This window comes from Numida meleagris, chromosome 3, assembly GCF_002078875.1.
Source record: "Numida meleagris isolate 19003 breed g44 Domestic line chromosome 3, NumMel1.0, whole genome shotgun sequence".
NCBI classification, from domain to species: Eukaryota; Metazoa; Chordata; class Aves; order Galliformes; family Numididae; genus Numida; species Numida meleagris.
Window position 1 is genome coordinate 15,248,233 of NC_034411.1, and position 12,022 is coordinate 15,260,254.

Genomic DNA, 12,022 nt, shown 5'->3' on the forward strand with positions numbered 1-12,022 from the left:
AGTCCACCAGCTTCACCTGGGCTGGACTGCTCTTCGAAGTTATCTGCAGTCTGGAGGTGTTAGTTATCAGTTGACTCCTGGATGGGAGTTCCCTTTATTTGTCAGGCACCACCACTCCCACTGTGTCACTGGTTTTCTTATCTCAGCCCGGACTTTGGCCGGACACCAGCACTACAGACAGCGAGGTACAGAAGAGCTGTTTTTATGAGGATGACTACTCCCTTGTGCGAGCGAGGTTGGAAGTTGAGGAAGGAACAGGCCCAGAGCGCCTGCTGAGGCCAGTGCAGGATTTATCGGAAGAGGAAACTAAGATCTCACTGTGGTGGATCGTATCAGAAAGCCTTGTGCTCCCACTCCCATGCTCCACATGGGCACCACATTACGGCACATGGTCAATGCTTGCCTTTACTTAAAGCTTCAAAGACACAGTGCAGCCAAAAAGCACACGTGCTGCGTTAGGCCAGGGAGTGGTATTTTCCTGGTAGCGCTCTGCTGCAAAGCAGCAGATGGAGCAGCTGTCCCTACATACCTGGCAAACACTCGCAGAAGAAGGGGCAGCCTTCCACTTCTTGGGTCTGGCTAGAGAAAGCTCTCTCAGTTCTTACAGGAAAAGCAGCATCAAGTAACTGACGCAGGCCTCCAGTGTGAGATGCTTCCCATGAAGCTCCCTCCCTGCGGGCATCTGGGTCCAGAGCCTAGAAGGAAGGGAGCAGATGCCGTGGTGGAGCCCGGGACCGCAGCAGGCTGGGATGCACTCAGCTGTGGAGGTGTGCAAGGCCAAGGAGGACATCAGCGCTCTGCAGAGAAAGGGACGTGCTTTCTCCCCCACTTCTCCTTCCAGCCTCTTTTCCCCCACTGGAAGCTGGAGAGGAATCAGTCACTGACCCAGGGGAAGGAAACCCCATTTATTTAGGCTATTCAAGTTTGGCACACACAGAACATACCACAGTAACGCACTGGAGGCTAAGGGTTTTGTTTTTTCTTTTTTTTTTTTCTCTACAGACATACAGGAAAAGTCTATGCAACTCCCATGTACACATTACACAAAGGAAACAGCTTTAATCAACCACTGGTGAAACATGGAAGCTTTTAAGATCTCTGTAGCTGGCACAGGAATGTTCTCTACCCCCCCCATACAAAAGGCATTTCAGGTCAAACTTTCTAGTAGGTGATATTTCCATGCATTTCTACAGAATTAAAGAAGCTAACAGACAAAAAGCCCAGATCAAGCCGTATTAGTCAGGCTGATTGGTTCTACTAAGTTAAATCAATAATAATTATGGACAAATGGACCAAGTGACCAAAGACTAGGGCCGAGAACACCACTTTTAGCCTTTAACCATTTTTCAAGTGGTTCCTTCTCATTGTACTACCCAGAACTGGAGAGCTCTGATAGAAGAATCTGCACTTGTAAAAGCCTCAGAAGCATCTGATCTGCTAGTAAGTGTGTATTAGTGAAACCAAGGTAGTTCTAAATTAACCTACAAAAGAAAAGCAATTTTAATAGAATCGTTCACCCTTGGAGGAGACCTCAAGACACTTCATAACAAATTTTAACCTGCTGAACAAGCAAACCTTTAAATATTACTGTGCGGCAAGTTTACAAGAATGATTAGGACTTTCTCCAGAAAAGTGTGCCTATTTTAATCTCTATTTTCACCTCCTAATTAACCCTTATTAGTAATGCTCTGCAACTGCAAGCACTAAGAATTTAGCTCTGTTTAGGTGCCAGCAGGTTGCTTTAGCCCAACTTTAACTACAGGTTTTAAATTTTGCGTTAAATGGTTCGAGGGGAAAGTCCTGAGTTTGGCAATTGGGCCAGGAGCCTCAGAAAGACTGACAATTTTGCTCGTTACAATTTAGAAAAGAACAGGAACCAGATTGTTCTCATCACCCCCCACCCCTTTCAGCCCATGATGCACTGCTGCATCTGAACAAAATTTTTGGAGACCTTTAGTGTTAATTCCTCGGGGATAGTATTGGGATGGACAACCAATGCGAATATTAATACACCAAGATAAATCCTTAATTTGATTTATTTAAGGTCATTTGTACATACGAGCTACATCTCCAAATTCTACTTTATTCTACAAGACAGCTCCCCTACAGTTAGTGAAACCCCTGTCTAGAATGGTTGCTTTACATAACTGATATATTAAAACATGGAATGCTTGTAGAGTTGTGGCACTGTATGACATCTACACAGGACTTCCTTCAAAAGCTACGACTAGGGAGCCTCCTAGCTTCTCAGCAATACAAGCTCGATTGAGGTCCTCTGGCCCATTTGCTTGGCATTCATGCTTTATGCCTAAAAAAAAAGATGCAAAACACTCAATAATGCAGTACTGCAATATGCTAGTAATCAACCAGAGAAGCATAGTTAGTAGTAATATTAGAAGAGGCAGTCTGGTCACTCACGCTGTGAAGTCCTGCCTCAGCTTAGGAGAACTTCGGAAGTTGGGTGTTCTCCCTCTTCCCCCCCCCCCCCCCCAGCTGTATCACAGGAGACATCTGGCTATGCATCAGAAAGCAACACACATATCATGGAGAGAACTTTCACTACTATCAGTGCTCAGACTGTCAGCTTCTCCTGGCAAACCACCCTGTGAGTGAAACAGTCTCACTTCTATTGTTACACCGAACATGTCAGCTGACGGAGCTGCTACATGCAAGCACTGAGATGGCTGACCAAATCCAAGCAGGAAGGTGCTGTAGAGACTCTGCTGGTACACAGAATTAAGAATGGTCCCTGTTCTGGAGGCTAGGGAGCCAGACCCAACTCTGTATTACATTGAGAAAAGCAGAGAAAGCACAGTGTTTCAGCCCTCACACATGCAGCACAGTACATTATCCCTGACCAGCTCCAATTCACTGGTGAGTGGCATTGTGAAGAGCGGTCCTGCCACACACTGCCCCCATTAAATACTGCACACTGAATAACTCTGGCCCAGCACGACACAAAGAACTGAAGGGGGCAGTGGCTGGGAGCCATCGCGATGATTTATTCAGCATGAAATTTCTGAATGCTGCAGCAAGGTTAACTCCTTGGTCATCGGTGCCTCACAGGATGAACATCACTTCGCCTCTCCACTCAGATGCAATGCCTTTGAAATGAGTAATCGCAATTGCATCTCTAAATCAAGCAAATGGTTATTTACTAGTACACCACAGTTTCTGTTACTTGATTCTGTAGCTTAATAGGTACAGTGCTGAAAGTCCTCCGCCACGGAGATAGTGCTACACAAAATACAGGTCAGTGTTAAGAATGCAATGTTTATAGGCTGCACAGTGTAGACAAGTTACTCTGTATCACAGTTACTCTCCTACACTGTAAAGCCCGCTCTTGCTCTGAGCACAGTTCTAGTGCCTCTAAAGCCTAGAATCAGGCATTTTAAGTCTCAGGCGGAGCTTATTTTAGCTCTGTCACAGGGCATTTCAGCTGCTGAAGTTCTCATCTCACTAGCATATCAAAAAAAGCCAATTAGCAAACGGTTAAGCCTTGCTGTGTAAGCGTTTTAGAGGGCAACTAGGAGTGTTAGCTGCACTACATACCTTGAAACTTCTTTTTGATTGCGTCCTTGGAGCTTGCATAGATCATCTTACTTTTGAGAGGTGCTTGTTCTGGTGCCCTAATGGAATACACCAAAGGTAGTGCAATTAGTGCCATTTATTATCCAGCAACAAGACATCAGCATCCCACTGATTATAAACAAAGGAAATTCTAATGGCTCATAATGTAAGTATCACGCTGTCCAGCACACTCTAAGCCTGCCATAGACAAAACAAATGCTCACAGACCTCAGCACAGCTTGGGCCTCATGCTAGGAACAAGCGAGTCGTGAAGGTTGCTTACCACAAGAAGAACATCAGCTCTTCTTTTTTGGATTCCTTGGTCTCGAAACTCGCGTCATACAAGGCGTAACGGCAATCCTTCTCGGGAAGCATCTGCACAAAGTGCTTGAAAGGGTCAGTAACCGTCACACCAACATCTCCCACTAGAATCTCTTTGCCTTCTTCCACGATAATGCACTTTTTGTCTGGACTGAGGCAGAAGATGACAGCCTTCTTCCTCTTCTTCACTTCCTCAGGCGTAGAGCATTTCCGCACTTTCATGTCGTAGAAGATACGGCATACCTCATCGGCAACTTGTACTCCAGATGCCTGCAAAGATGAGAACAAAGACCTTCAGGGTTACCACTGAGTATTTTCACAGCTACATTACTGTACTGCCTTCAAGCTGAGGCTAGAAGACAAGCAATACTTGCAACAGTCACCGACAGCCTCAGAGTCTGGTCAGGACAGCTGCAGGCCCCTCTTTTTGCAGTCCAAGTAAAGAATCCAGAGCCTCAATGCCGCCCACAGCAAACTGCCAAACCAAAACTATTCCGAACAAGGCACAGTCCTACTCGTATTAGAACAGCGTTGTTAGGGCAGTTTCACATGTATGCCCACCCCTTGCCCTCTGAGATTCAGTTATGGCAGATCCTTTGACATTACAGCAGCTTGGATTAGTTAGCCATCTCAGGACAGGCAGACAACTACACTAACTAGGGTCACTTCTATTCAGTTCCCTGGCCATTTCTAGCCTATTTGCTATCAGCTTCAGGAACAGAAGTACAGCATGGTCAAATCCCACCCCTGTCAGCTGGGTTTGGTTGAGAAGTCGAGAGAGATGTGGTGGTGGCACTGGAAACCAGTTCTCAGCTGTGAACAAACCAGCCTTCCGAAGCTGTTCTCAATTCAGTGTTTTAAAGGAAGAGCTTGAAAGCCTAACTGTAAAAATTGTCAGCTTCCCAGCAGTTCCTCTTCCAGTTTTTAAAGCAAGTTGCTGATAAAAGAATTCCCCCCCCCCCCCGCAACCCTCGCCCCCCCTTTTTTTTTCTTCCTTTCTTTCCTCCTGGAAGTTTGATAAGAAATTCTGGTTACATAGTGGTATCCCCCAGTTGAGATAGGGGCTTCAGATCCAGCATTACCAATCTGTTGTTAAAGGCAGCTGCATGAGATAAAGAGGACAAGACTTGACAAGAATGACAAGAGGCTGAACTGCATTTTCAGTCTGCTCCTGTTGTTTTTTTTTTTTTAAAGGAATGAGAAGTGAAGAAAAAAGGAGGTGGCAGGACAGAAGTATTTATATCTGAGTTTTACACTCAGCATGAAATGAACTTTGAGAGGTTAAAGACAGCCTCTGCATAGAGAATACTGCAAATACAGGGAGCCACGCTGCTGGAAAAACATTAGGTCAGAGCAGTAAACAGCAAATCAAAGCCTGTCCAACACTCATCAATCTGTTCAAACCACAGCGTGTCATGTAAACAGTGAGATTCCTTCCTAATATTGCCTCTCTGCTTGCTGCTTTTGGGGCTTCCAAAAGCCACATTATCCTCAGATACAGCAAGTTATATACTGGAAGGAAAGTCACCCTCCTCCCTCTGTGTAAACTGCCACACGTCACCATTTCGAGCACAGTCAGCTCTACCATGTGGGCAGGTACAGCATCATGTGAGAGATACCAACTGAAAAAGACTGAAGGTTGTTCCTTGTTTTGGTTTCCCTTCAGCTCAGCCCCCAAAAGCGGGCCCAATGGATTTATTTTGTGGGGGGACATCCAATCACAGCACTCTCTCAAGGTATAAGCAAACAGCAGAGTTCCCTGGCATTCCAGCTGAAATCAGTGGTGAAGGTCAACTGTACAGCGCTAGCTTTCCTGTCCTTATGAGACATTATGGGTTGGATAGCTACTACTTTAACAGATATCTTTTCTTCAAAGCCCTGATCAATGCACGTCAATTTTTTTTCCCTTTTGGCATCCAGATCTCTCTGGCGGAGTGCTATACAGCCATCACTCTGACATGGAAGCTTTTCTCCAGCACAGAGAACAGTGCTCTTTAGGAGCTTACTCAAATACAAAGGGACCCTCAGAACTTACAATGCGTGGATTGTCTGTTTGGGGTAATCTACCTCAAATCCCTTGCATTTGCTCTGGGAGAGGGGCAGGCCCATAGAACAGGAGGAAGTCACTGTGCCTCAGCTGCCTGGCAGGCAGCCACCCTTCTGCACATCTCCAGCAGCACAAGGAAAGTAAGCAGAGAAAGCTTATTCCAGGATAAATACAAGCAGAAGTGCAAACATCAATGCAAACTGACACATCCCTGGATCACCTCCTCTATGTGACGGACCGCACCTTTGTCTGAGTGTGACTGGGAACTAATGAGAAATAAACGTCTCTTCTTTTCCTGTCTCTGCATCACTATGCTTGGTGTAGGCAAGAGCTCTCTGGTAGGACTGGAAACAACACAGGGTTGCCCTAATAATGCAAACGGCACAGCAACTAGAACTATTGCATCATTCACTACAGACTAATCCACGGTGAACTCAAGACAGCCATTTTCCCCTCCTTTCTATGAGATTTGTCTTTCAAGCTAATGGCACCTCAGCAGCTGACAAGAGATTCAAGTCTCAGCTTTTAAACTTGCAAAAAGCTTAGGAGTTTACACAGAAGATGCACCAAGTCTGACCCAGCACAGCCTACTAACGCCCTAAAAGCAGTTGGTATCAACCAGCTGTGCCTTTATCAACTCTTGATCTTTGCTCCAAGATCACTAGCTCCTCTGCACCAACTCCTGTTACCAAGAAGTTAACTCTGAAAGAAGGCATTACTGCTCAGCAGAGCGCCAGAAGAAAACAGCAGCAATGGAGCTGCAAGTCGATGCAAACTGTGCAGCCAGGAGCATATGCACAGCCAGAAACACTTCTCCAAACTGGGAGACAAGTTATTTCCTTATAAAGGAATTGAACACTGCTGGCAAGTTGGTTCAGATTCCAAAAATGTTGAGAGCACTCGGTCTGGAAACTCAAAATTCACTGTTAATCCGCAGCTGACCACGGGGACTGACCAGAGGCAGAAGGGGCAACAGTAAGAATTGGATTTTTTTTTTCCTTAACTTTCTAAAGTGAAGTGTTGTTAGCTGGTGCTACCCTTTTCCACAACTGTTATACAACCTCTGCATCCATTCAGAAGTTGATACCAGCAGATGTTAAACTGCTAGGGACAGCACAGATTCCTTCACTCTGAGAAAACACTACAGCTGTGTCACAGTGCAGGGTTAAAATGAACCCATGAAATCCCAACCCAACTGCTTCCAAGACCAAGGCATATTCCTGTAACAAAGGGATTCCCTCTCCACTCCCAGGCTTGTACCAGTTATGATGGCTTCCTAAACATACCTAAAAAGGAAATAACTCAACCCCCTAGGTAGCTTTTGCCGCAGCTTGGCCACAGCCATTCCCGGTAGGGCAGCAACAGGATGACTGTGAAGGCCACTGGAACAAGGAGAAACATCACACTCCTAAGTACACGTTCTCAAGTGGTAATTTAACCATGTCTCTGCTGACTCATTCTGAAAGATAGCTGCTGAGAAGCCTCCACCTGCCAGTAATGACAGAATAAGCATTTATTTGCTAGTCTGGATTCTCTCTGGCCAGTATTACTCTGCTCAGAGGATTCAATACAGCACATTCATTATTTTTTCCAGGCATGGTGGCCGGAATGCTGCACAGCTGAGGACAGATAGCTTGCTTCTGTTCCTTTTTCAATAGAAAAGCAATTATCCAACTCAGGACATCTTACATGGGTGGCTGAGCAGTGCACGTGGCAGGTACTGGTGGGACACAAGGCCATCAGCTGGCTGCATTTTGTTGCACAGGACAGAGCAACCCTTGAATACGCACAACAATAATTTAAAACCATTCTCAGGACACAAAAGCAGAGAGCAAACTGCAGACAAATAGCCAGGCTGTTGCCATGGGTTTCAGGGCCAGCTAACCTCATCAAGGTAGCAACAAAGAGGCAAGCCACCCCATTATCAGACAGAAAAGGGGGGAAAAGGGGGAAGTTCTTTACCAAGAGAGTGGTGAGGTGCTGGAACAGGCTGCCCAGAGAGGCTGTGGATGCCCCGTCCCCGGAGGTGTTTGAGGCCAGGCTGGATGGGGCCCTGGGCAGCCTGGTCTAGCATTAGATACAGAGGTTGGAGGCCCTGCCTGTGGGAGGGGAGTTGGAGCTCGGTGATCCTTGAGGTCCCTTTCAACCCAAGTCATTCTATGATTCTATGAAAAAAAGTGACTACAGGAGTGCATGTTCTTGCCTGCATGTCTCCCTAAATGTGCCTATTTCCCTGAGGGATTTAGCAAAAAAAAAAAAGAAAAAAAAAAAGAGAGTTCTCTCCCCATACTTCCATGCAACCATGGCCAAAGCAGCATGCCTTGTGGGCTGTACTGCCGCCTACATTATTCCAGAGCCCTCGCACCAGTACCCCATTGTATTTTCATATAGCCTGCTGTAGGCACATGAGGTAATGGTTGCATTAAATGCCTTGTCAGCATGCACTGCAGTAACACAGCAGCTCTTATTCCCTTCACAAAGCCATCATTCCTGCCTCAAGTGCAAAGCACTGCAGAAGCCCTGTGAGAGCAGAATGCCGTCCCCAAATAGCACAGCTGAAGAGAGAGCCTTCTGTCTCGCAGGCCTCTGACTGCAATGGCTGGCTCCAGCTGGCTCCGCTAACAGCTTCCAACAGTTTGCCTTCATCACAAAGTACTCTGCAGCTGGAATTTCATCTGAATAGGACTTCTGGGTGATAAAATGGAGGGGTAAGGCTGAAGAGTAATCCGAAATTTTCCTCCAAGAAATCCCCATGTACAGAAAGTGATTTCAAGTGAGACACACACTGGATCCTCGATAGATGGGTTTGCAGCAAGCCTGCATTGAAACAGAACTCCAATGAAATTTGCACTGGATTTTCTTAGGAGTTACCGTGAATGACAGTATTTTCTCTGAATAATTAATATACTTCACCTAGAAGCTTTTGCTCCTTCCTCAGCAGCAAGACAGACAACTTTAATGACTTGCTTCATCTCACTAGAAGCTTGACAGATTAAACCTGTTTTTAAGTGCACAACAATTTTATGCTGCAGACTTCCTTTGTACTGTTTCTGTAGATAACAGCACGGCATTTCAAGAACCAGTTCTTGCCTCGTTTTGTTTGGGAACCATGTGCACACATTGTATACATCAGCATGGGCTATCCACAGCTACTCAAGTGGAAACTTCTTCCTCCTGGAAAAGCACCATCAATTTTTCCAGAATTGACACCAAGAACATATACTGAAGCACGCCTGGTTTAACTGCAAAGGCAGAGATTTGAGAACACTGCGCCCATGTTTGCCAGTCACACCACTGCCACATATTTGGTTCTGCGTCTCTTGTGCAAGCATCTTGTTTTGCCCTAGCATACCATCCCTCCCAGCCACCTTCTCAATCCCCTTCCACTGCCAGAACAGTTTGCGTGACTATGTGGCACTTTCATCTGACTCACTAATGTGTCACAGCACACGTTTTCAGTTAGAACCATTACCACCTGCCTGTTCCAGGACAGGAGACTCTGCAAAGCTGTTACTTACGCTGCCATGCAGCACCCTGGGATGTTGCCAGGACTGAGACCTGAAGGGAGAAATAAACTCAGCTTGTGCTGAGCGCCCAGCAAGCAGGGAGGCTCCTGCAGCTTGGCTGCAGTGAGTCTGCTGGAAGAACATCATTCCAGAGCAGACCTGAAAAGGTGTCAGCTAAAGCTGCCAGCTGTGGTCAGCAAGCTGCCTGAAAACATGGGTGGCTACAGAGGTATGCATCTGAAATATTGCCCATTTGATATTAGCACTTCTGCTTTACAGAGCAAGGAAGGAGCCAACATGTGGAGCAGCTGCTGTGACCTCACCCTGCAGCCCAGGTCAGCGCAGCCATAGCAGCGCCCTCCCAAGCCCCCAGCTGGCCCACTTCCACCACTAGCGGTGGCTGGACAGACACCCACACTTACACCAGGCAGTCTACGTATCTGAAAAAGTCCAAAGCTTTGGTTCAGATCTGAAGCACGACAGGAAACATAACTTTTTTTTTACTGCTGTTGTGTAAGAGGCCATTATGTACACACCATAAACCAGCAAGAAGTACAGAGCTATTTGCATACCACTTGTAGGCAGATCTTGCCAGCCTGACTCAAGTTTTTAATTTCATTTTGCTTTATTTGATCTCTTTTTTGAGGGGAGGACATGGGAAAGGGAAACAAAACTCTATTCAGCTTTTTCTCCTAACAGTAAGAAAGGTTATCGACTAGACAAGGAGAGATGAGGAGAGCTGTCACAGAAAGACAAAAAAAAAAAAAGAAGCATCTTCTGCATTCCTGGAGGTTATTTCCTCACCTTTCAGCCAGAGGAAATCATCACCTTCTCCCAGCCACCATGAAATTTGCTCCTGGTTAATTACTCAGCAGGCAGAACAGGCAATCCCCACAGAGAAAGGCAATCCCAGCCACACTTGGAAAAAAAAACAGGAAGCAAGGCAGCCACTAGGGGGGCAGAAATTTTGAAAAATGCCAATTCCTGCGTTGAAAAACACGTTTCTAAGGTAATGTGGGTCTAAGCTGGTATGCAACAGGACTCTTGCAGGAAAGCAAAGCTTCTTAGGAACGCATTCAGCACAGAAATCAGATCTTATGAGCCAAGTGTCTGCAGGAATGTTCATGTGGTCCTCCACTACCCTATGGCTACGTCACACTCATCCTTAAAAACAGCTTTTGAAGGCCTTCCCTGGGCAACCCAGACACTTGCTAATAAGGTATCTCTCCTGGAAATGGCTGAGCGTTGGCCGAGAAGCCCCCAAGCAGCTCTGGATGCAGACTCTACCTGCCCGCAGCTCTCCTGCATGAGATTGCCTGGGTCAGCCCTTGCTCCCTGCAGGAACCAGTAATACCCCAGCAGCCTGAGTAGAAACATGCCAGGCACCCACCCAACCAGCCATGGGGAGGCTGTCTTCTTGTCCACGAGGCACACACACACCTCTTAGTTACACAGATTTGAGAATACTATTGACTAACAAGCAAGGAAAATAATTTTCATGGTCCTCTGAGGACTGTGGAACCATTTAATCCGGTACCAAAGAAACTAAGCCTTATGGCAAGACACGTAAAAGCAGGAATTCCAATGCTCTTTTGATACCCAGTGATGCCCTCCTGCTGGCATCGCTGTACTTTGGCAAAAGGCCTATGCTGCCTAAAAGCAAGTTCATTTGCTGCAACAAGAAAGCATCTAAATGCAAATAAAAAGGAACAAAAAAACCCTAAAGCTTGTTCCAAAAAGGTGATAGCCACGAGAACTATGTGTTTCAGCCAACTTGGGAATTGCCTGCTTCTGAAGCAAGACGAAGCCTGACACATGGAGCAGTCATTTTAAACTAGGTTTGCGTACTGCAGAGGTAGCAGCTGGCTTGTTCAGACAAGCCTACTTCGAACAGGAGCTGCAGGTCTCGTCAGACCTTCAGCAGCTTCCTCTGCACCTCCCTTGGCTGCCCTGCGTGCTGAGGGCTGGCCGCAGCGCTTCAGCTGCTCCAGAGGAAGTGAGTTGAGTAGCACATCCTGGCTGCCAGGCCCGCGCTGAACAGGAGCTCATTTACCGGCCGTACCCTGTGTCCAAGAAGGCAACGATATGCGTGGGGGCAGACTGCTACAAGGCGAAGCGCATTAAGTGAGGTGCATGGAAACACACGTTTGTTGCTAGATAAGCGTTTGTGCGCGATGTAAGCAAAAAGAGGACGGCACTGAGAAACGCATGAGATAATTCAAGGGAATTTGCCAGCCGGGGCTGCAGAACGCGGCCCAGTCCACTCAGCGCAGAGCTGCCGTGAGGCACCCGGCCGGCCCGCCCCGCGCTGCCGGCTGGAGGAGCGCTCCGGCATTTCGCGGCCAAAGCATCGCGCTGCTCCACGCGTTCCCGCGGCTCACGCGGGAGAACCCTTCCCCCACCACCTCCCTTCCTTTTGTTCGCCACCGGCCCCGAGCCGAACGGAGCCATCGCCGCGTTCCAGCAGGGCCGAGGCCCGTCCTCCCACCGCCGCTTTCTAGGCCAGACCCGACCCCCCGTGCTGCGGGAAGATGGCTCCCGCCCCGCGGCCGGATGCGGCCCCGCGCTTCCTGCCGCC

At 47.3% G+C, this 12,022-nt stretch overlaps 1 protein-coding gene across 1 annotated transcript in view; it reads right to left on the bottom strand.

The window, feature by feature from the left end:
• DSTN (destrin, actin depolymerizing factor) overlaps positions 966-12,022 on the bottom strand; it is an 11,860-nt gene continuing 803 nt past the window's right edge. Inside the window, exons 2-4 of the mRNA XM_021393055.1 lie at positions 3,854-4,161; positions 3,553-3,629; positions 966-2,308 (exon numbers count right to left, since the gene is read on the bottom strand). Coding sequence (XP_021248730.1) covers positions 2,199-2,308; positions 3,553-3,629; positions 3,854-4,161 — 495 coding nt within the window. The 3' untranslated portion in view covers positions 966-2,198. The remainder of the gene's footprint in view (positions 2,309-3,552; positions 3,630-3,853; positions 4,162-12,022) is intronic.